The 25,897-nt window shown below is 32.5% G+C and overlaps 3 protein-coding genes across 3 annotated transcripts; 2 read left to right on the top strand and 1 right to left on the bottom strand.

The window, feature by feature from the left end:
• Positions 1 to 2,549: 2,549 nt before the first annotated feature.
• On the bottom strand, positions 2,550 to 3,960 carry LOC106777246 (protein TORNADO 2). Its single transcript, XM_014664806.2, has 2 exons — positions 3,193 to 3,960; positions 2,550 to 3,021 (listed from the first exon to the last, which is right to left on the bottom strand). The coding sequence occupies exons 1-2, from the start codon at positions 3,688 to 3,690 to the stop codon at positions 2,710 to 2,712; spliced, it is 810 nt and encodes a 269-aa protein (XP_014520292.1). The 5' UTR covers positions 3,691 to 3,960; the 3' UTR covers positions 2,550 to 2,709.
• Positions 3,961 to 14,585: 10,625 nt separating this feature from the next.
• LOC106777856 (RNA-binding protein CP31B, chloroplastic) lies at positions 14,586 to 18,128 on the top strand. Its single transcript, XM_014665659.2, has 4 exons — positions 14,586 to 14,956; positions 15,396 to 15,494; positions 16,310 to 16,621; positions 17,695 to 18,128. The coding sequence occupies exons 1-4, from the start codon at positions 14,630 to 14,632 to the stop codon at positions 17,836 to 17,838; spliced, it is 882 nt and encodes a 293-aa protein (XP_014521145.1). The 5' UTR covers positions 14,586 to 14,629; the 3' UTR covers positions 17,839 to 18,128.
• A 2,816-nt stretch (positions 18,129 to 20,944) lies between these two features.
• Positions 20,945 to 22,913, top strand: LOC106777855 (E3 ubiquitin-protein ligase Os04g0590900). The gene has a single exon (XM_014665658.2). The coding sequence runs from the start codon at positions 21,578 to 21,580 to the stop codon at positions 22,655 to 22,657; it is 1,080 nt and encodes a 359-aa protein (XP_014521144.1). The 5' UTR covers positions 20,945 to 21,577; the 3' UTR covers positions 22,658 to 22,913.
• The last annotated feature ends 2,984 nt before the right edge of the window (positions 22,914 to 25,897 follow it).

Genomic DNA, 25,897 nt, shown 5'->3' with positions numbered 1-25,897 from the left:
TAAACGTTTCCAGCAGCTATCCTGGAAAAATGAGAATGACGGCTGGCTGGTGGGGGAATGTGTTAGAATCCCTAGGGCCATGTGTCCTCTTTTAAGGATGGATGGGGTCCACCCAAAAACCCTAGGGTAAGGCCAAGTGTCTATTTTTTACTATTGGGCTCAACAACAAATATCAAAAATTGGCCCACAATGTCAAAGTTTGTCTAAAAATTCTAAACTACTAAATTAAAATACAACTAATTCTAAAACGNTTATGGAAGAGTCTTGATTTATTCTGTCTCCATCCTAATGCTCCAAAATATATCTCCTAAATTTTCCCTGCAAATAATAATGCAAATAATTAGCTCAGAAAATTCAAATTAATTAAAATTAGAATTTCCGATCAAATTAAGCATAATTAGGAAAAACGGGAAAATACCAGACAATTAAGCACAATTCCATGATTAATTCTAGCACAATAAACTAAGTGAAATCAATAAAATATCGACTCATCACTCGTGATAATTAATTACGACAAGTGATAATTAGTTACTGATAATTATTATAATCTAATAATCGATTATCTTGAATATAAAATGAGATTTTCTGATTTAAAAATTAATTTTAATGCAACCTAAGGCAAACAATACAAATAATCAAAGATAAACCACATCCTATACATCAATCTATTAAATTAAAAATAAAATTAATATAAAAACAAGTTTTCATGAAGATCTTCCTACAATAAGAGCATTTCGAGACTTGACTTTGAAACATCATCTAAATTTCTTCTTTTTTGCTTTATGCTAACATATTTGTTATGTACACATAACTCATTTTACTAAGCTCCATAACACTCATTTCAATGTACATTTCACTTTACAGAGTGGTTGAGACATATTTAAGGTTGTAGGAAACACATATTGCCTTTAGAAAGAAGTTGTAGTTCATTGAACCAACTGTTAGTAGTTAATCTTTCAAACTATAAATTATAAATTTTATTATAGTTTATAAATTTAACTTGTAGCGCTCATGTTAACCAGAGAGGTTTGAGTGCAAATATTATGTCATGAGACACATACAGAAAGTTATATCCGCAAATGTTGTTGACTCATAGAATTTGGTAACATGAACTTTTAATCTTAAGCCATTAATATTATAACTTGACTCACAATATTCATTGTATAGATATTTGATGACACGTCTCTAATGAAACAACATGTTATAAAGGATGTTCGGGAGTAATGAGTTGCATTTCTTTTAATTGTTTGTAGATGATTAGATGTATTCAATATTACATTTTGAGTTTAGGAACTATTTTATGTGCAACTATGTTAGGTAAATATATTTAGAAACTTTGTTAGATAAATATTACATTGAGTTTATGAACTATTTTGATGTGTTAATAATAGAAATAATATTGATTAGTTTTTTGTTATTAATTATTTAGATTGTATTCTTGAATTGAATTTTATGTAAGTTTGGATATAAGTAGTAGCACACACAGTTCAATTATTCTAAAAAAACATCACTTTTTATACCGGTTAAAACCATAATCAATATAAAAATGATATTTTTCTAACAATGAAAAGAATAAAAATAGACTTTTTATACCTATTCTTAGAATATCGAGCATACAAAGTTAATATATATATATATATATATATATATATATATATATATTCATTCATTCATTCTGCACAGAACTCGTATAAAAAGTTCAAAACTTTCTATATCATACTTTTATACTTCTTCAATAATCAATATAAAAAACTTTTTTTAATTGATATATATATATATATATAATGTTTGTTTGAAGCAATAAAGAAATTTGATTATGATAGTGGCAGAGCCTCTTATACCATAACTCTCTCACATTCTCCATTATAAGAAAAACGGAAAAACAGTATGTTCTTCCTCCAATATATTAAAGGTGAACCTCTTTCCTCCACTCTTGATCTGTTCTTGAGCAAAGGCATATTTTATCAAATAGTATGTAAATAGTATGTGTGCTTGATAACGTTAAAAGTTAGACTAACAAACACATATTCGTGATCCTTTAATATTAAGAAGAAAATGTAAGATAAATATGAATAGAAAGAATTAGTGTCGTCATAATTTTATATTATTTCATGTTCATGGTATACTGCTTTGAATATATGATTGCAGTAATCATATACTTTCACGAAAATGACTGTAAAACTCAATTTCTTAAAATTAAAGGATCATGACTATCAATCATCAAATGCAAATGTCTAATGTTTATCTAAAAATACTGATTATTGCCCAATGTTTCATCTAAAAATACAAATCCAGCTAAACTATAATTCCTTTTTGAAAATGAATGGTAACCTTGAATTAATTAAAGTTAGTTGGTTTGAATTTGAAAAGGTGCACTCTGGAGCGCCAAAATCCCTCGAAGGTGGCAGTATACATTTTAAAATGATTCCAGGCGCTGTAATTGGTGCCTCGGTATTCGAGTATTCAGCTTTCGGTGCTCTCCTCCACAAATCACGCTCGCCTCTTAACACTCTTATATGATCAAGTTTCAACCTTTAACCCACCCCATATAAAACCAACCATCTTTTTTCTGCTAAAATAAGTGCAAGAGACAACAAATTCATACAAGCATATATGTTTTTGATTTAAACTAAGTACCCAATTTCATGACCACTAACTGTTCAAGCAGAAACTTTACCACTAACTTGAACTAAAACACATTGATCCTTCTCAAGTATACCCCTGTTTGTATTTGCGGAAGAGGTCCTCAGTTTTGGCATTCCTAAAGGCACAGCACCCTACCAAATACACCACAATTAGAACAATGACTGTGATGATTAATATCACATTGGCCCTTTTCCACTCCTTCCTAAGATTAGCCAATAAACCACCCTTGCACGAGTCACAGTTGTAGCAAAGTTGTGTTTGATCGTTGCTCCATTGCAGGCAATCCATATCTGCTGCAAGGTTGAACGCTCTAATCCAATAGGTTGGGTTCACAAAAGTATACCCACATTGCGTTGGTGGCCTGCAGCACCCTGACTGCAAATCATCCAAGCAACAAAAATCTAAAATTAAGAAAAAAAGTTCAAGAACAAATGCTTCAAACCAAAGCCGTGTTTTTTTAAACTTGACAGAGAGGTATCAGGTTAGTTTGGTTGAGACATAATAAAAGCATTGGACTTTCACCTAATTTTCATCAGAAACATTTACCTGCATGGGCGTTAGATGTGCGTTGAAGAAGTCCTCGGCCATTCTGTAACTCTGGCTGAGCTGAGCACACACGTTGGTTTGGCTAATGCAGCTTCTGATGCGATCCCACTTGAAGGAGCTTCTAACCCTTCGACGAAGAAACCCAGAAAAGTCGTTCATATGATATTGCAAGTAAGCCCGGTCAGCTTCAATGTTGCCATGACCTCGAAGCGTGACCATGTAAACAAAGCCCACCAGACACACTAGCAGTATCACCAGCACGAGCATGACAACGAGGTACACTATGAGGAGCCACGTGATTCTGAAAAAGGCTCCAATGCAACCTGCGAGAGCCACCACCAAGATGAGAACTCCGAGGATGATGACAGGCCATTGCAGAAACTGGACGCAGGAATCTGCTTGGCCGTTTGATAGCCAGATTCCGGCACCGATGATTGGGATTGAGAGGATCACGGCCACGAGGTTTATGCATACAATCACATTGTTGCTCGCTGCCATCTTGGTAGGAGAAATGTTTCTGGGTTTTGTTTGTTTCACGAATAACTAGAAGATGATGAAAAACGAACTGGAGTGAATGAAGGAGGGTTGGAAGAACCTTGGATACATTATTAGAACAAAAACTAAGTTACATAATATGTTTTAGAAGTGTGGGGAATCCCTGAGACCCGGAGCATAACTTTTTGAAAAGTGATGCCTTGTAAACAGTACAGATGGAGACAAAAAAAGGTTAAAAAAAAAAAGGAGGGAAAGAAGAAAGTGGTTGCCAGCAATCTGCAATCTATTGTAGAGTGTAGGTCATAGACAGCATCAACAAAAGAATCTGTTTATCATGACTTCTCGGGCTTTTCTCTGCATCCGTGTTGACTTTTCTCACTTATCATAAAGACTTTCACTTACATGTTCACATTCTTGTTCTTCCTCTTTCGAATCAGTTCTGCTGTGTCTTTGTATTTTAAAAGATATGATACATCATTGGATGAAGGAAATGCCTTTCTCTTGACACATTGTCGCTATAATTTGGCATCTTGGTTAGGAGAATTGTTAATAGGTTTTGCTTGTCTTTTAGAAAAACGTTTTGCTTGTCTTTTAGAAAAACCAGTTGATGAAAAATGAAAAGGAGTGAGAGAATCCCTAAAAAGGTGTGAATTTTGGATACATAGATTGATGGAGGAGGTATTTGTTATCGTGTCTACTCAAATTAGTTTATTCATCTCGTTGGATACTTGAGAGTAGCTACAGTGTCTCATAAAGATCCAAAATAATAAACTAGTTATTATTTATCTGTAACGATTAATAAGGCTATACTTTTAAAAACTGGAGGACTCTGCATGTCATGCATACACTTATACTTTAACGTAATTAAAACATATATATAATATCTATAATGATAAATTTTTATTAGGTAAAATACCTTTTTTGTCCCAGTTTTGGTTGGTAAAAAATGGTCCCATTTGTTTTTTCTATTCATTTTACTCCTAAAAAACGTAATTTGTATTCAATTTAATCTTTTTTCTGTTCAATATAGTCCTAAAAAACGTAATTTGTGTTCAATTTAGTCCTTGTTTGTGGTGCACGGAGTTTGTAAAAAGGACTAAATTGAACACAAATTACGTAAAAAGGATTAAATTGAACACAATTTACGTTCTTTTGGACTACATTGAACAAAAAAGTAAAATGGGGACCATTCCGAATATTCCCAACCAAAACTGAGACCAAAAAAAGTATTATACCTTTTTATTATTTTGCTATTAACATTATGATATATTTAGGTTAAATGGCGATATTTTGGTAAATATATTTCTCTCCTTCAAACATGTTCTTGAGTATATATAGTATGTGTTTCAATACTCAGGCACTGGTTCGCTTATTGGATTGGTTAGTCAATAGTTAAATAAACTAACACAAAGGTAGGATGAGAGAGATAGAGGGAGGGACAGGGGGAGAGAGAGGGATATGCGGAGAGAGGGAGAGAGAGAAGGAGGGAGGGATAGGCGGAAAGAGGGAGGGAGGGAGAGAGAGGGGCCTTGGTGTGTTTCTTTGAATAGATGGATTTGAGAGATACTCTTGATTGATGAATTTAAGAGGATTTAAAGTTGTGATTGTTTCTTTTAGATTATGTACAATTATTTGAAATGATTTGAGGGAGAGTGATTAAATGAATAGGAGATTATTTAAGAGTAAAATGTCTATTATTTCTTTTGAAAAGATTTATAGGTGATTGAGAATTGATTTGAAAGTAAAATTTGATAAAGTTTGTAAAAGATATGACTTATGATAGATTAAAAAAATGTTTTAATAGATAGAAAATAAATATTACTAAATTGTCCTTAATGGTAATAGTAATATAAAATGATAGTTATGAATAACATATTTTTTGGTAAAAATTATTTAAAATATTATAATTACAATAAATAAATATATTTTTTTAGGATATTGAATTTTCTTTTTTTGCCATGGAATCCATTACAAGTCATGGTGGAATAGGTTATGTGTGGTGCATGTAATCAATTCCAAGCTCATGGAATCGATTACAAACATGTTGGAATCGATTACACCATCCCTCAAAATTGGTTACACTCGTGGAATGAGTTATGTGACTCCTGGAATCGAATACACTTTGGTGGAATCGATTCCATTTACTTCATCTTTGACCATTGAAAATTACAAATGATGGAATCTATTACCTCCTTTAGTGCAATCGATTACATGGTGATGCTATTGTAATTTTCAATTCTCACAAATCAAATACAAATTGTGTGAGGGCAAAAGTAACATTTCAGTATAAATTCCTTCATATCTCAATCAATCAGCGAAGATGTAATAAATGATCAATCCCGAAAATCATCATTTTACATCACTTCCAAATACCTAAAAGCGAACATGAGTTTAACCGTGAATTTGTCTGCGTGAATTCTCAAAAACAATAAATTACCACCAAGCAAACACAACATTAGGGTATGTTTGTATTTAAAGATGATTTGAGAAAAAAAAATGAAGTGGATGTGGAGTTGTTTGGATCAAGGAAAAGATTGTGTGATTTGAAAATATTTGAGATAAAATTTGTGTATGATGTGATGGGTATGATAGATTAAAAAATGCTTTAATGTATAAAATTAATTTTTTATTATTTTACCCTTAATCATAAAAATAATTTAAAATAAAATATAATAATAATACAACAACAACAACAATAAATAAATAAATAATGTTGAGATTGTTGATAAGGAAGTATTGATTTAGCTAAAATTGATCTCACAGTACTTCAGTTACTCTGGTTTTAAATGATGACAACACATTATTAATAACACATGTATTGTTATGTGCTACATGTTATATTCTTTATTATGTATGATATCTAATTGAACATGTTTGTGTTGATACTGTCATATGAATACACATTCGCTGAGCTCATATCTGATACATCATTTATGATTGCATTGCATATGCTTTTGAAGCGAAAACCACATGTACTTTGATGAACTTATATTGTGTGGCATAACTGCAAGTTTTAAGTCGACTTCATTATGAAGCAAGTCGATTAAAACTCGTGACTATGCAGAAATTTTCAAAAGCAGTGCTATGAGTGATTTTGCATTGAAAATTTTTTCAAACTGAGCTGAAGTGTCTAAGTTAAATATAAGCGCAGTGGATCCGGCTTAGTTAGTTATTAGATTTGAAATTTTGTTAATGCTTGTGTACAGTAACGACTATATTTCAAATGTCTATTATAACATTCATGATAATCAATTGTATTAAATGCAAAATCAATTTGGTTGTTATGACTGCTGCTAATTTGCTTAACTGTTATAACTGTTTGATGACAATCGACTTCATTAGTAGCACAATTGACTACAGGAGCGTCTGATTTATAGAAAACTATAAATAGACGTGACTCAACTGATCACAAAGGACTTTGGTTATTCTGACACTTTAATTTTGATTTTCAGATTGTGATCCCTGAGAAAAAGGCTCCAAGAACTCATCAAGAAGATGGTGGAGATCTTTCTTGCAAGAGTGCCTTAAGGAGAAACTGTATTGCGCTTACTGTTTGATCAGAATTTTGCACAAATGGTGTATTCGTGTTGATCAAGACTATTTTCAATCTACTGGAGATTGGTTTTCCTGTTGTGTTTACAGGAGGTTGACTCGTGGAGTCTGTACACTTTGAGGATTGTTTAAAGTGGGTTAAAGATTGCAGAAGAGGGGATATCTTGTTGCATATCTTTGTTGTTGTTGCCTATATTTTGGTTAGAGGGTTAGAGATGTGTTTTATATTTTTGACGTGGAGGTCTCTATAAAAGCCTTGTTGTAAAAACCTTGACCATTATAATGCATTTGCTTTCGGATTGTGGAAGGACACTAAATGTAGGCATTGAGGCCGAACCAGTATAAAAATCTGCGTTTGATTTCTCTATCCTTACACTTTTATATCAAGTCGACTTAACTGTTTACGTAGTCAACTTTACATTTTTGCTGCATTTAGAATTTTCATTCCTTGCGATTCAAGAAACTTTGTAAAGGTTTTTACTTTGCTAAAAAGATTTTGAAAAGACTGTGATTTTTAAACCTCACCAATTCACTCCCTCCTCTTGGTGTTGAAACTAAGTCATCATGTTTCCAACAAATAATAATAATAATTATAATTATTATAATTATTAGGACATGGATTAGAGAGGAAAAGAGATCAAAATAATATATGGTTATTTATATACAAAGATGATTATTTTGATTATTTAAGTTATAAAAGATATTTCGTTAACAAATTTGTTGGTAAAATGTGTTTAAAAGATCCATCAGTAAATCATAATTTTTATTATCAACAAATATTTTTGTTTGTAACTTATCATTACAATTATTGATAGTAAAATTCGTTGGTAAGGTTTGTCAGCAAATTATAATTTGTGTTATTAATGGATATTTTTGTTAGTAACTTATCATTACAATTACTAATAGCATTTTTCCATCGGTAAATTCGTTGAACATTTAGGTGGCAAGTTCCTCGTCTAGTCTGATGGAGCTTTTTGTATATTAAGGAGAGATAGTTGAGAAGAAAAAAAGAACAAAAAATGGAGAAGTAGAGAAAGGTGGTGGAGGAGGAGAAGGATGTGGAGGCTTTACAATGAGTTATCGATGACTCAATGGTAATGCAGCGACAGCTAGGCATTGACACGAAAGCGTACCAGTGACTAGGATGAACAATGATGACATAGAGGCACAACAATGGTGCTTGTGTAACACCTCAATTTTTAACCTTTCTAAATTTTATAACTATATGAGTAACCTTATTTCTAATAGGTACTTTCAAAAAATGTCACCATTTTGTTAAAGCTAACAAATAAAAATAAACAATATCTTACATTCAAAATTTATTAACAAGTTGGTAAAATTAATAGTGAAATTAAAAATCTAAGAATTTCCTATTATTCCATTATTTTTCCTAATTCTCATTTTTCATTGTTATGCATCTTTACTTGAATCATTTCCTAATCTTGTGTAATATAAAATTATGTTACATAATTATCTTAATAAAAGTAAAAGAAAAACACAAACAAAAATGGAATGGTAAGTTAACATACTATAACCAAAATATTTTCTTAAAAAAGATAAACCTCACAATTTGATTAAAGTTCAAGGTCATTTTTAAAATAAATGGAACTTTTCCCAATAATCATTTCCTTTTAAAAAAATCAATAAATTAAATAAATAAACAAAAAAAATAATCATTTTCACACAAATGTGCACAAAACACCCTTAAAGAACATCCTTCCCGATCAAAAGTGAAACAATCATCCCAATTGGTAATTTCTTTGGCTATGATAGAACAAAAGTCCCTCAAAGGACAACCTTTCCGTTCATAAATGGAGCATATCGCTCTCATAGGGCAACCTCCCCAACTATGGTGGATCATATCACCCTCACATGGTAACTTCCCAGATTATGGTGGAACCAATCGCAAACACACATTCACAAATAACAAAACACTCTCACATTCACAAAACCCATCTTTTGAACCCATGCACCCACATACTCATGGAAATTCATAAAATCTCATTCTTTTTAACCTTGAACAACAAATCAAAAATTTCCATCAAACCTCGAAATATTATTGTTCTTAACTTTGAAACACATATAAGCAAACAAAAAAAAAGTTAGCTTTAGTACGCAAATCTTCAAAGCTTATTTATATGTTACGTTCTTTCTCATCAAGTATAACACTCACTCATTTGTTTAATATGTATATTTATATGCCTTACTCTCTCCTTTAAAACGTTATTTATACTAAAGAAATTTTATGTGATATTTCTAATAACCACAAAGTATCATATGTATCTCTTCATACATTTATGTTTCTATATGTTAAAAATATCTTTTAAATAAAAGTAATAATAGACCATTATATCTTACAACAACTTTTTAAATAATTTATTGTCACCTCATTATTTATTTTTTCTTATTATTATAATTTTACACGGGCCTACAACTAGAGTTAAAGAAAGAGGAAGATGAAAAGAAATAGAAGGAGAGGAGGATAATAATAATGTGTTGGAAGTGGCGGCGGTGGCATAATGGTGATGACAACCCCTGCAAGAACGAAAGGAGGAGGAAGGTGAAGAAAAAAATGAAAACGAAGAAGAAGAATAGGAAAAAAGATACCCAATCTCATATTTTAATGACATATGTTACTGACGGTAAGAATCTATAAGTAAAGTTTACTAGTGATCACTTTGTCGACAAATTTTGGACTGATGATACAAACAATTTGCCGACAAATTTTTGTTATTACCTACAAATAATGTTCGTTACAGTGTGTCAAGTTGGTCCTACCTTTTAAAAAAGTTTCAATTTCATCCACACTTGGTATAATTTGCCTCAATCAAATCCCTTCCGTTAAATATTAACAAACAGAGTTAATTGTTTTGAGATGTGGCAAAATAGTGTGGTAATGTGGCAAAACCAATATTTTAAGGTTTACAAATGTTTAAATGTAATGTAATGTGGTTACAAAGGGGGGCTATACGTGGATAGCCTAAGTCAAGTATGTACCCCAACAAGCTTATAGGTGGCAGTAATGTGGTGGGTCTTGGTTGATGAAGTGTTATTTCTTATTCCCTCTTTGGTAGTTGGTTGAGGAAGTGTTCTTCTTCTTTCGTTGGGACTTCATTGAATTAGTGTTGTTCATCTTGTAATGACAGAATCCCCAAAATAATACAATTTGAAATGAAAGCCATTCGTCCTAATTCACAAAACTCAGATAACAAAATAGAAACATCCAAAATCAGAGAACAATTAAAACCCTTACTCGCAAAATCAAGAATCCCAAATTCCCAATTTCAAAAAACCCACATCTGAAACGCAAATCAAAAGGCAGAAACCCCAGGAACCCAATTTAAATCCAGAAAAAATAGGAAGAAAGGATTCTCCTCAAGGCCGAATCAAAACGTATCAAAGAAACCCCAAATCGAAACCCTAAATCAAACGTGAAGCCTCCCCATCCAACAAAAACTGAGCTAGAACTGAAAATAAAAAAGCAAAGAAAAAACTGCATCTCCCTGCTACGAAACGGACCAGAAACGAAAGAAGGAAAATAGTCTCTCTCTTTGTAAAAAGTGAACCAGGACAAGGAGAAGGAGGTCCCCTAAGAAGTCGAACAGAGGACAGAAAGAACATGGGTGCTTGCGCGACGAAGCCCTGCCCAGCTTGCACCTCCACCGTGTTGTCGCCTTGTACAACAGCCAAGGTCTCGAGCTCCTTAGTTAGTGTCACAATGCAAGACGAAGGACACCCAATGTTGGGTTGGTCTACGAGGAAGGAAAGCTAGAGAATTGGGAAGATTTCTCTGATTAGGGTTCTTAAGTTTGAAATCTCTATTTAGGAAAGTTAATTAATGAAAAACTGATTTGGACATTAATTAGGGTTTGGAAAAGGACATTTAATAAAAGAAACCCGAAATGGAATCTCGTCGTTGACCCAGCTCCGTGCGATCAGTTTGGCTGTGTTCACTTGCGTTGAATTTACTATTTACGCAGATTGACGAGCAATGAATTCAATAAAAAACGTTGTTCACTTCCGTGGATTTGCGACGACCGAATTGAGAAGATTTGCGGGGTACCTACTTTTTGTATCACCCGTTGTGTTGAGGAGATTTGCGATGAATTGAACACAAATGGCTTTTTTACCCTTGGTAATACCAGCTGTATAACGCTGTCGCAGCTTCCGAGGTGGAGTCCCAACGGTGTGAGAACAAATATTGAAGGGGTTTCGAAGATAAAGAGGAGCTTCAAGAACCGACAGAGACACTTGCTTTCGAGCTTCAAGTACAACAGAGAAGATTTAAATTCAAATACAACACACAGAAAAATAAAATTGGGGAAAGCTTGTGATCTAGGGATTTACGAGCTGGTTGGATTCTTTGACCTCGTTGAACTGGAGCTGCCAACGTTCGACGAGTGGAATGACAGCACACTAGAAGGCCCCTCCGAGTACGACGTCTCATCGCCACCGACACCACCAGAGAACGAAGAAAGGAAACTGCCCATTGATTTGTGTTGGAAGTCCCACATCGACTAGAGATAAGGCCAATTTATAATATATAAGTGGGATGCAGACCTCACCTTACAAGCCGGTTATGTGGGGTTGAGTTAGGCCTAAAACCCACTTCTAACATGGTATCAGAGCCATGATTAAAGTCTATCCTAGCGAGTTCTAAGTGGGCATTTCTGTTTCTATTCCACTCATTGTCGGGCCAATATTGGACCACCCAATTTCTACTATCACGCACGAGATGTCTATACCTCGGCATGAAGGGGGTGTGTTGGAAGTCCCACATCGACTAGAGATAAGGCCAAATTATAATATATAAGTGAGGTGCAAACCTCACTTTACAAGCCGGTTTTGTGGGGTTGAGTTAGGCTTAAAAACCCACTTTATAACATGGTATCAGAGCTATGGTTAGAGTCTATCCTAGCGATATTTGTTGGGCAAATTGTTCCACCCGCTATTGACCTCACCTTACAAGCCGGTTTTGTGGAGTTGAGTTAGGCCTAAAACCCACTTCTAACAATTTGTTTGGGTGGTTGTTGACATTCGTTTCTTACTATCACGCTTTCTTCTTACGCATTGCTATGTATAAACATAAAGTGGGAAGATACTTCACTCCACATAAAGATTTTTTACATGATAATGATGAATTAAAAATAATTTATTTTAAATACAGGATGAATTTTCGTTTTTATACATAATTAAAGCTTACGATAAATAAAATATTTAAATATGTAGATTATATTATATTACATTTTCATTTATGAATATTATGATTATGTAAATTTTTTTTTATTTTAAAATCAATCATTCAAATTATAATAAAAGTTATTTTTATTGTTGGCGTTTTCTTTAAAAATACAATATGAAAATAGAGATAAATAGAAATTAAAAATGTTAAATACAGATATAATGATTTAGAAAAGGGACTATTTTGGAATTTTATATTTCAATATCTCAAAATTGTATATTAAAATTAATTTTCCTAATTAATATTAATTTTTTACTTTTTATAAATATTTTTAAAATTAAATATAACATTAACAAATAACATTTTATATTACTTTAATAACTAGGGGTATTTTGGTAATCTTTAATTTCTACCCATTAAACAAATTTTTTAAAACTGTCATATCAATCAAATCCTACACTAATTCTCACAAATTTTACCTCTAAATCCACTCTCAATTACCTCCAAATTCACTCAAGTAAACATAAAAAAAATTACCCTCAAATCCCCTTAAATCCATTCAATCACTCTCTCCCAAATCATCTCCCCCAGTCATCCTCAAGTGAACACACCGTTTGAGTCACAGATCTTCGCTTTTGTTTATTTCAGATTATATATATATATATATATATATATAGAGAGAGAGAGAGAGAGAGAGAGAAGCAAAAGAAAGTAGTTAATGACATATTTAAGAAAGAGTGTGTGTGTGAGGTTCAAAGAGAGAGATTGTTGCCAAAAAGATGAAGAAGAATTTATCTGAATTTCTCTTGTGTTCGATCAAGCTCAAATTGTTTCATATTTTTTCTTTTTATTTTCTTCTTATTTTTACGTTTGTTTTCTTCCAAATTTGATCTCGAAATGATAAATTATTGTGATTTACCATGCTTGTTTTCATTCTCACGTCGTAGATATGATTACTTGTGTAATTTCAATCGAAGAATATTGTTGTTTACATCATTGATGACGATTCGAAGTTGTTTCAGAAAATATGAGTTTGTTTGATTCGAAATTCATTTACCATTGAAACCGATTGATTACGATATTGAACTCCTGATGTTGAATTGAACTTGATTTCTGCTAGTAAACGTTAATTTTCTTGTTGAAATCCTCTTCGTTGGAGCTATTTGCGTTAAAGTAATTACAACGGTTACAACTGCATTTTGTGTCATCCACGTAATGAGAACTCATTGTACCAGGTGGTTATTAATTGCTAGCTCAGCATGCCACCACACCAAAGTTAATGCCATCTACAACAATTAACGGCAAGGTCATAATTGACTTAGTTTTACAGAAAAGGAGACCTAATTAGGACTGAAAAAAAAATACAGGGATCTATTTGAGATGAATCTACACAAATAAGGACATTCGAAATGATTAAACCTAAACCAAATAAGAATTATAAGTCATGAAAATATAAGAAAAATAAAAACAATAATTTTAAATTTTAAAATTTTGATATCTTTTGAAACATATTTTAAATGTAAAAAAAAAAAATACTTTTGTTTTTTAATATTTTTTTTTATGAAAACAATAAAAACTAAAATAAAATCTTATATAGGATGGAAGTTAAATTTGATTTGGATTTAACAATTTGATATCATTTATATATGATTCTTTTTTTCTTTGCTTATATATATTTTGTTTTCAATTTATCTTTTAAGAAACTATTGATTCAATTTAAAATAATTATATTTTCATTTCTATCTTTTAAATTCCTATGAATTTAAATTTAATTATTTTATAAATTAAAATGATTATTTTATTATTTTCTCATTTTAAGTTATTATATGTACATGCATTTTTCACTGACTAAATCAAAATAGTAAATTAAATCATATATCAATCATCCATATAATATATAGCCAATTCTTGTTGCAAAGAATTTCATAAACAGATATGCCTAGAGAGAAAATTTTATTAAAAAATACAAAACTCATGGATAATTTTCTACATCTCAACAAGAATTACTCGCCCACTCTTATATCATATTGGTCGGAAATATCTTAAGTAAAAGCTAAAATAAAAAACTGAATCGTGTGGAGATTCTTTGCAACATGGGATAGATATTTTTGTTCCTAAACATAATTAAAAATAAATAAAAAATCAGAAATGCTGCTCCTTTATCTCTTTATCCACACTGCTGTGTTGTGTTTATACCCAACTTTGAAAATGGCTACTTTAGAATCTGCCCTCACCTTGTTCGCACCTCAACGATTTTCGGATAATTATCGTTCGTCTGCAAAACCACCTTACTCCATTAAGCTTCATACTTCCTCTTCCCTTTTCTTCTCTTCCAAGGCCTCTTTCAAATCTGCAAGACTCTGCTTTCAGCTATGCTCTGCTCTGCAAGAGCTACCCACAACAGAGAAAACACCTGACTCAACCCAACCAACTGACAATCTTACCAAGCTCTACGTATCTAACTTGCCTTGGACTCTGTCGCCGGCCGACATCAAGAACCTTTTTGCCCAATGCGGACCTGTAACCGACGTCGAGGTTGTCATATAACTCTCCCTCTTTGCCTTGCTTCTCCGTTATGGTTTTTAAATGTGAAAATGGGAACTCGGTGTGGTGTTTTAATTTTGAATTTTGATGTTTTTATTTGTATGGATACGGGTTCAATTACCTTGACATAAACAATCCTTCGTAGATATATCCCTAAACCCCAGATAATAGTTGAGTAGTTGTAAATGAAAGAACTCACTTATTTGCAGATTGCACATTTGGACTATGCTGTAATCCTTTATATGGGTCTTTTCTGACATTCCCAACAGTCATGTTTGTAGTATTATAAGCTTATTTTGTATGCATAATGATACAGTATTGATATTTCCTTTTGATTATGTATTGTAATATTCTCTATTCGTAGAGCAATTTTGGGTTGTTTTTATGTATCATTGTGTAATTTGGAGAAATGGGTTTTTTATTGTAGTAGATAATAAGGAACAAAAAAGGGAGGCACATGGGATATGCCTTCGTCACTATGGATTCCGGGGAAGAGGCTCAGGCTGCCCTTGATAAATTTGATACATATGTAAGTTACTGCGATTTTGTTCAATTCACACAATGCATATTGATATAGTGTTTTTCTAGATTGGGTGTTCGTTGTAGTTGCTTCTACTGTCTTAATATTTGTCTGTTTTCGGGCGAATTGCTAAGATAATTATCCTCTCAAATGGTGACTCCAAAATAATGCATTTTCTTAATTTAGACAATAATATTCAATGAATGAAAGAATTCTTTAGTACAGAAAACCAGGGATTCGAATCATTTCCATAACATAGAGTTTATAACGTACCATAAAATGTAGATGAGATGCTTAAGTACTCGCTTTTTACACCAGCAGTTCCCAGTTCCTTTTATTTTCAATCCTGTTAAGCCACCTCCACCTCTTATTTTCCACATTTGTTTGTTGCATGTTCTGATACTCACATTACAAGAGACTATGAAGTTCAGTTATTTGAGGTCTAACTGAACGTGACATGCAAAAGATTACCTTATTGTTGGAAATTGGGACTCTTCATGTTATTGCTAAATGCTGTTGATTAGTATGATAACTACAACTTTTCCATACCTTTCGACGTGGCATCACGAAAGTGTGATGTAATTAAATGTTTTTTTATGGCTATACAGTTTATTGAACAAAATTTGGTGTCTTTACATAAAAAGGATCTCCTAATAAATTCTGTGTGTTTTACCTCTGGCAAAGTACTTCCAACATCCTAAGAAGGTAAACTTTAGGGGTCGTACTTAGACATATTTTAACTAAATGAAAAGCGAATATGGAATACTGCATTGAATGTTGCATTCAACTTCATTATGATAATAATTTTGTCGACTGTGATTCAGGAATTATCAGGACGGATAATAAGGGTAGAGTTTGCAAAGCAATTGAATAAACCTCCTCCTTCTTCTTCTCCTCCTCCACCTTCTTCAAGTCGTCGCAATCCTAGAGAGACACGACATGTACTTTATGTATCCAACCTTACATGGAAAGCAAGATCTACCCATCTCAGGCAAGTCTTCACTGAAAATTTCAAAACACCAGTTTCAGCCAGGGTTGTCTTTGACAGCCCTTCTAAACGATCAGCTGGGTACGGATTTGTTTCTTTTCTTACGAAGGAGGATGCAGAGGCTGCCATTTCTGCTGTGGACGGGAAGGTAATTATTGTCTTGGCTATTTGCTCTGCAATTTAATGTATGATATAAATTAGTCGTATTCATCTTTTGTAAACAGTATGTATGGCTTTGAATATCTATGCTTGTAGAAAATAATTTTACTCAAAATTATGTTGCATAGCATTTTAGGTGTGCATGTTTTATGTTAAAGTTTAAGAAAACTATACTATAGGTTTCTTGGATACAAACCCACAAACTATTTAAAGGAGACTATTTGGATGTCTAGCATATATTGTTTTTGGCTACTCAAAGATTGAGGTTGGCGGAAATTAATGAAAATCGAATTGTATCTTATTGACATACGATGCAGCCTGCAAACTTTCTTTACCATCTGACTTAATTTGCCTTTTTTGTCTGATTCCGGACAGTGGATTGTTGCTCAAACCGGTTATAGTAATTGGCTACGGTTGCATCTACTGGCATATTCTGTGGCAATGTTTTACAATGAGCAGAGAGTATTAGGATAGTTCCCTAATGTTGGATTTGGGTTGTGATTCCTCATGGCGTTTTTGTTTTAAACCAAGCAATATGAATTGTGAAAGCAACTTTGGAAAATAAGGTGGCATTCTAGAGTGGTGTCAATGGTTTTAAACTTGCATGTAGAACTGCTAATTAGTACAAACATTGAAGTGGGAATAAGATGACTGAGTGAGACAATATATAACAACTCGTTTTGGAAGTTGTAGTAAACTGGATATCTTAAACAAAATAAACAAAATGCACACATATGTGTGGACTGGTAACTAATTAAGTTAAAATTTTCTTGCTGTTTATAAGATCTAGAGAATAAATAAAAGCTTTGGAGGTGCTTGAATTTGAAGGAGCATCTAGGTGTTTCTATCTGAATGATATCACTAATTTGTTTGTTACTTTATTTAGCTTTCTCCATAGTTCCATCTTTGGATCCTGACATCCAGGTTATGTCTATAGTACTATCACGGCGGAGTTTCTAAAGTCATTTACTTCAACTGCATTTATCAAATGGGCAAAATTACTGCATTTTGGCATGATTCCTGCTGCAGGAAAATAATTTACTTTTTGCCTGTCCTTTGTAGGAGTTAATGGGACGACCCCTTCGCCTAACATTCAGTGAAAAGAAGGATAAGGAAGCTGGAGGTGGAAAAGAGGAAGATCAAATTAAAGATGCTGGAATTGAAGATGAAGACCAAAGTTCTGATGCTCAACCAGAAGAGTCATAAATTTTGGATATTCATTTACTGGTCTTTGGTCATGGTATGGATTCTACGAGCTGAAAATACACCTTATGTGTAAAAGAACTATGATGGTTGAACTTTTGCATTCACAATATTTTTCACCAAGGTCGAGTTTATTATTCCTCTAAAATGTGGGTGAAAACATAAGAAACTTTTATAAATATAGGCTCTGAATTTTTTTCACTCCCATTTTTAAGGGTACTTTAAGGGGTCTGCAAACCATGTATCATGAGACTAAGTTTAATTCATTATATTGGAACCGTAGATCTCCTCCATCCTGGCATCTTGTATTCTATGATTCCTTACTTTGGACCTTTTTTCTTATAAACCTTTCAAATTTGGTGCCCATTGCATTTTTCCTATAGTTTCGTTCTTGTGTAAGAAAACTAAAGGGTAGTCTTTTCCAATATTTTTTATAGGAGTTTTATAAAAGCAAATAATTATTTGGTGTTAGAGACACATGGGGGCAAAATCTTTGGTAAACATGTAAATATGCATTTATTTTATTCATTATTATACTTGTGTTAAATAGTATTTAAGATCCCCGCTTGAACCATTGACTGGATTACTTCATTGCGTCAGTTTTTGAACCATGAATACAGACAATGGGAAGAATTACTGTGCCTTCCAAAATTTTTATGATCTGCTATTACCTGAAAAGCGAAACCAAAAGGACAGTTCATTCTTTGTGGACGCTAACAGTAACAAAGGGCATATAATTTGACTATTATTATGTTCAATTGTATGTCTCGCATGTCTAAGTAATTATTGCTTAATCTGCTTTTGACCCAAATTAAATGAAAGAAAGTATTTACCTTTTTATTTTTAACATATTTTAAATAAGTTCTTTATTTTATCTTTTTAAATTTTTCTTTCTAATTTTTTCAATGCATAATAAAGCTGAAAACAAAAATAAAATTAGAAAACTAATTATGTTATCTTAAAATATAAAAAATGACAACAAAAAAATAAATTTTCCCATTCCCACCGGATAATGATACTTAGACAACATTTTTTTGACAATATTTGAACATCATTTACATGTTATTCTGTGTTTGGTTCATGGTGGTATTTATGATTATTATTATTGATTGTGAAGTAATTTTATATCAATCACAAAATGACATGTAAATGATGTTCAAATATTGTCAAAAAAAATGTTGTCTAAGTATCATTATCCTTCCCATAATAGATGTACCATCAAAACTTCTAGAAGCATGTAATTTAACAATATTACACCTTATTAAGCTTAACAGGCTTAGTTTTCTTTTTACTTCCAAAAATTAAAATGGTCCAAACAAATGAAAAGGAAAAAGATACTCAAGTGACATCAGAAAGAAAAAAAGCGACATGAAGGCTTAAAAATGATGATCCTCTTTAGTCTTGATGTTGTCAAAAGACTCAAAAGAGATTGGATCAGGGCTGTCTTGGTTTTTGTGCATATCATTATGTCTCCGCATAAATTGAAAAAATGGCTCGAGAGTCTTGGGTATTATGAAATTGACGGCACATCATTCAACTGAATAATCTCACCAATTTCAGTCAGAAGAGAAGAAAAGAAGACTGTAAAGTAAAAATCTTGATGCTATCATAAACATATAACATGCAAACATTTAAAAGACACAGAACAGACTAATAAATTTAGCAAACCATGCTTTTACTCACAGAACAAACATTGCTAATCATTGATATCCCTTCAATTAGTTTTCTTAACTAAGGCAAACGTATTAAAGAATGTCAAACAATTATATTAATTTCTGTTATCTTAATAAATGTTCTCCCACTTAAATCAGAATATATACTCATTTATCAAAAAAGGTATCATCTTTTTTCTGGGGTGTTTGGAGAAGTCGAATGTGATCTTAAACCACTTGAAGTATAATATGTATCAATGAATCGTTGAAAATTGAAGTGCAGTAGAAGGGAAGAGAAATAAAATAAGCTCTGGTTTTCTTTTGTAGACCCACAAGTTGAATAATTCTACTTCTGTATTGTACAAACTCAGGGTATCATTTAATTTGGAACTTTGTAGATAGGCACATATCTAACAAAGTTGTGAGGCTTCATAAAGAAGGAAACCCTAAGTTGGGAAGAGAAGAGATAATTGAACAAGGTTTGAGCAAATGGTTGGTTGGGTGTTGGGTGAAAAGTGACAACTATATACATGACTGTAACCTGCTTTTAAATGCATACTCTTTCTTTCTACTGCACCTTTATTCCCTCAAGAATATATTCTCGTAATCAAGTTGACTAACAATTTATTTAGGTTATCATGTGAATAAAGATTATGGTTGTCGTGTCACTTGGGATTTCATTTTTTATCACCAAAATTTTTTAGAATACTATACTTAGCATTATGGAGTTAAGGGTAATTGTTGTATTGTGTCACTGTTAAGTCATTCCTTTGGTTTTGTAATGTTTTTCGAATCTAGTATGTTGTTAGACCCATATTTTAACTGTTATCTGTTTTTTATTTGTATGAATATCAGGGTTTTGATCTGAAAAAAGAAATCTCCTCGTGTCACTTATACACTGCTATATTTGCAAAGTTAGTAACACAGTTGGCTATGAATTGTGGGAGAGAGATATTTACTGTTGGATCATGGAGAGAATATATGCAAAGTAGAAGATTGTTGAAGTCTCAGAAAGGAGATATGATTCACGAGGAAGACAATTAAGCACAATATTCAACTGATAACGTAAGAAGTCTTAGTGTTCCCAACACGTCAGTCATTGCTATGCTTTAAGACTTGTTTTTTCTCAAGCCCGAAAATTTTGCAATCTGTTAGCACTAAAGCTTTCTAAATGGCTCGCACAAGTTATTGGTATAGTTGTTTTATGAATTTTTCCCGTGAATAGGTAATAAATAACTTTGCAAGTAACTAACAACATATTGGTTTACACTAGCCTGGTTTAGTTGATACATTGAAAGCTAAAACATTGATTTTCAAACTTATCCACTGCTTTGTATTAGATACAGCTAATTCACGGCTACATTGGCTCCACACTTAGGTTGGCACATTAATTAAGTTCTTGAGGTAATTTGGATTGGATGTCACCTTACAAGGACTAAATCGTCCTGCTACAAGAATAGTGAACAGCTTAAAATAATTAAAAAGCGAAAAGCATTCAATTTTTATACATTCTCAATCAACATCACCAGTTCACCACCACCTTAGTCTACAAATCATTGTAACCAAGAAAAAGAAACTAGAATGCAGAGAAAGCTAGGGAGAATGGACAAAAAAGAAAAAGAAGGTGAAGGAAAAAAGTTAAAGTACGCTCATCAGCACCCCATTTTCCTTGTCTTTGCCCTTCTTTCCATCTAAGCCCTTTGGCCCCTTTTCCACGTTATCTTTCCCCTATGATAAATTCTAGCAACCATCTCTTTCTTCTTGCCCGGATAAATCTGTAAGACCATTACCCTTTCTTGCTTGTATGTTACTGATCATTGTTTATAAGATAGAGATTCTGCTAATCTCATGCATATATAAGTTTGCTGGCTGTAGATAGATACTCCAGTTATGGTTTTGTAACTTCTCTACTTGTTTCTACCCTTGTTTGAAGGTTCAATTGTTTTGTTGTCAGTGGTAATACTCTATTATTCATAGCCAATTTTTATCCCACAACAATCATTTACCATGTTTATGATATTTTCTTATCTGTCAGTACATATAATATACTGCTCCTAACTCCCAACTTCTGAGGTTCTTTTCTCTGAACAATGACTTCTCTTGGCAACCCGAAAAGTTTGGTTCCATACATGAACAACAAAGACTGTTCTCAAGGGTTTTGCAGCTTGTATTGTCCACAGTGGTGTTATGTAATCTACCCTCCTCCTCCTCCCTTCGAATTTCCCGCTGATGATTCAAGTCCAAATTTCTCTCCTCTAGTAATCGCTGTCATTGGGGTCTTGGCCAGTGCTTTTCTTCTTGTGAGTTACTATACCTTAATATCCAAGTACTGTGGCAGCAGAGAATCTTCACAAAGCGAAGATCATGAAGAAAACGTTGAATTGGAAGATGATCACAACCCTTCGCTCCACGAGCCTTGGCATGCTCCAACCATTGGGTTAGACGAGGCTCTGATAAAGTCCATAACAGTTTGCAAGTACAAGAAAGGCGATGGGTTGGTTGAGGTGACAGATTGCCCTGTTTGTCTCAGCGAGTTTGAAGACGATGAAAGTGTTAGACTCTTGCCTAAATGCAGCCATGCTTTTCATCTCCCTTGCATTGACACGTGGCTCAAATCTCACTCCAGTTGCCCTCTATGTCGTGCTAGCATATTCACTTTCAATGCTGGAGCACTTCATGTGGCTACCCCAGTCATAGAATTGGGCCGTGAAACTTCAGAAAACCAACATGCAGATGAACATGTTGCTGTTACTACAAGGGACCGTGATTTGGATGCAGTGGAAGGAGAAGTCTCACACGGTGAAGCAGTTCCGAAGACTGCATTGCGTGCTTTGAGTGATCTAGGAAATTTGAGAGGAAGGCATAGTGTAATCGAGATTAGAGACGAAGAGTATGATTCCATCAGAAGGACAGTTTCCATGGATCATTCATTTCAAAGGGGTAATGGTCTTTCTGTGGCTGATGTTCTCCATTTGAACCAAGAGCGTGAAGGATGTTCCAATGGGGCTGGCCCTTCAAAGGGTTCAAGAGGTGAAAGTAGCAAGTCTAGCCATAGAAGAAGGGTTTTGCATTATGTTTTGAGTCCAATTACAATGAAGAGGTCATTTTCTAGTGGAAGATTCTCCCTTAGCAGAAATGGCAGAGGAAGGCAATGGGTTCTCCCTGTCTGAGCAATACATTAATCTCTCTTACTTTGCCTTACTTTTTTTTCTTATCCTCTTTATTATGATGATGAAGATCACGAGGTTTAATTAAATTTTTGAGTGAAGAGCTTATAATGTGAAGTATAATTGAATCTCTATGTGGCGTTTTGATCCGTGTGATATTAGCAGTAGCTGAAATCAACACTTGTTTTCTTTTCATGCACATCTTTTCGGGTTTGAGTTTTAGCAATTCAGTAAAGATTAACTGCTATGTTTCCCTTGAGTTACTAACTTGAAGGTTTGTCTAGCACTACATCAAACACTTTCTATCCAATAGTACTTCCATGTAATTATTCCACTAACAGGAAATTTTAATGGTTAAATGTTACTTCAATCCATCAATTCTTTATGTCAATCGAATAAATGCTTCTTACATGCAATGTATAAAGGATGATACTAATTATGCATCCAATAGTCTAAAGTGAGTTGTATAGTTTTAACTTTCTTAAACTGTTTAACTGTTGTAAATATCTGAAAAGGCCTTACTGTTGAGAAAACTAGAAATCATAAACTGAAAATATTAAGTAATTGAATCATTTGATTTTGATTATGGATAGGAATAAGTGATGTGAAGATTATCCAATAACGTGAAACTGATGTGTGCTTTATGATTTTGCAAATATTGTGTATCGTTTTCATATCCGCTTCTGTTAGCCAATTACTAGACCATAACTCTGCGTGTGACACTGAATTCAGAAGTACAGTGATAAGGTATCAAATCAGTAGTGACAGAATTGGTATCAAGGACCGTAACCCTCTCCATTATTAGCGGCCCTTAAAAATAATTGTGTCCACCGTTCATACCAAAGCCCTATATGAAATCAAATCAAAAATCATTGTCATGCTCTATAACATTGAAATTCACACTATATTTCTGTTTGATGATATTCAATGGATTTCTCAGAGTGCTTGGAAAACGTGTCGTAAATCTACACATGCCTGTTGAGGGATAGGTCATCTCTTGCAAAATTGCAGCACAAAGTCAGGATTTCGAAAGAATTCCAAAGCATGATATCAGTGATTTGAGAATTTGGTCTTAAAGGTTGAAAATTCGAAAGTCAATGTAAGTTACACATTCAATGTTGATGTTATGTTTCATTATTATTATATATCTGTAATAAGTGTTAGTTTTGTATATCCATATTTTCAGCACATAAATTAATTAAAGAAAATAAATTTAAATGTAACATTAAATAATAAATTAATTTCAAACTCATGGCATGCAGTTTTGTAGGAAAAAACTTACAATACGTCTTGATGAGTCCCTTTTAAAAACAGTTAGAGAAATATTTATATATATATATATATATATGGGTTTGCTAACGCGTAGGCTTGTTTTTTCAGTTGGTACATTTTAGTAACGTGTATTGGTTTTAGTAGACAAAAATACTCTTATAAGGTCTAAGGTATTTTAATAATTTTCATTCTCAAAACTACAAAAAAAAAACTCCCAAACCCTTACTTACCTCTCTTATTCCTCTCAACTCTTTCTCTTTCATCTCTCTCACTCCAACCTTTTCTCTGTCATTTCTAATGTAGTCCCAATTTAAAAAAATGAGAAACACTGGTTGTTAAACAATTTCTTACAAAAAAAATGACTTTATAATGAGTTTTCATTTTATAATTTTTGTCTTATCTAATTTTATCTAATTTTCACAAGCATAATGACATATGAAGGAATTGGTAATTCGTGTGGAAAAAATAAAAAACACTCGCTCTTAAACAATTTCTTACAAAAATTGATTTTCTAATGAGTTTTCATTTTATAATTTTTGTCTTGTCTAATTTTATCTAACTTTTACAAGCATAATGACATCAAAAGAATTGGTAATTTGGCTTGGAAAAAAATCAGAAACACTCGTTATTAAACAATTTACAAAAAATGATTTTATAATGGGTTTTCATTTTATATAATTTGGTCTGGATGTTTTTTAAGAGATGATGATTCAACATCTGCAGATGATGAAATTAGAGAGGTTAGTGGAGATGATGAAATTGAAGAGATCTTGAATGAACCTTTGTCTGAAGACGAATATGTCAATGACTCAACTTTTTACAAAGGTAAATTGTTTAAAGACGAGTATTTTTTATTTTTTTTTTTTCAGTTGGATCTCCCATAGGATGATAGAGAGAGAATGTTAGAGAGAGAATGTTGGAGTGAGAGATGAGAGAGAAAGGGTTGAGAGAAATGAGAGAGGTGAGTAAAAGTTTGAGGGTTTGTTGTTTTTTTTTTTTAGTTTTGAGAATGAGTATGTGTGTGTATAGCTTTCTTAAAATTTAAAATTAATACCGTAAAAAATAAGACAATCTTTTAGGAAAGTTAAGGAAAGGAACTTTTATTAGTTAAAACATAATTTTAACTTTTAGATAATTTTTTTAATTATCTACCTGTGTTTTGGAAGAAATTTATTTAGATATAACGAAACTATTTGCAGAGCCCATAAACAGCTTTAGAGGGAGATGGAAATGATTATTAAGTGATGGGTGTTGCTCCTTCCATCACCCCAAGTGCTCCTGCATCTCCCTACTATTCTCATTTATTCCAAAAATATTCTACATCTTTTCACTATTTTCTTTTATTCAAAAAATACTCTACACCTCTCCCATTATCTCAATAATCTTTTCATTTCTCTTTCTACGACCATTCACATGACTCAAATTTGAACTTGTGATATATTGCAAAATATAATTAAGAGGAAACTTCAATATTAGTGCTTCTACTACTTCATTTTATAAACTTAAAAGTTGGATGCAAATACAAAATAATAAACATAATACTATATTATTATTATTATATACTAACTTTATAATGACGAAAGAACTAAATAAATTCTAAATCTTTAACAAATAACTTTTCTTTTATATTTTAAGTATTTAATAATATTTTTATATTATTTATCTAATAAATTAAATACTTTATTAAGTTATTTGACTCAAACATGTCAGTAAGTTAAAACATAATATAATGTTAAAAATTATAGATATTAAATGTAAAAAAAATACATATATATAAACATTTTTCTAGAAATATAGAACAAAATTTTATCATTTATTAAGTAATTTGAATAAAAAAAACATATTGAATAATGAAAATAACATTAAATCAAACTTATTTAAGGGAATATATTACAAGTTCAAATATGAGAAAAAGAAAGATTATTGAGGATACTGAGAAGGTGTAGGGTATTTTTGGAAAAAAAAAATAGT

This window comes from Vigna radiata, chromosome 11 (genome assembly GCF_000741045.1).
Source record: "Vigna radiata var. radiata cultivar VC1973A chromosome 11, Vradiata_ver6, whole genome shotgun sequence".
NCBI lineage: Eukaryota > Viridiplantae > Streptophyta > Magnoliopsida > Fabales > Fabaceae > Vigna > Vigna radiata.
Note: the sequence above shows the minus strand (reverse complement) of the source record. Positions and strands in the feature narration are given on the sequence as shown.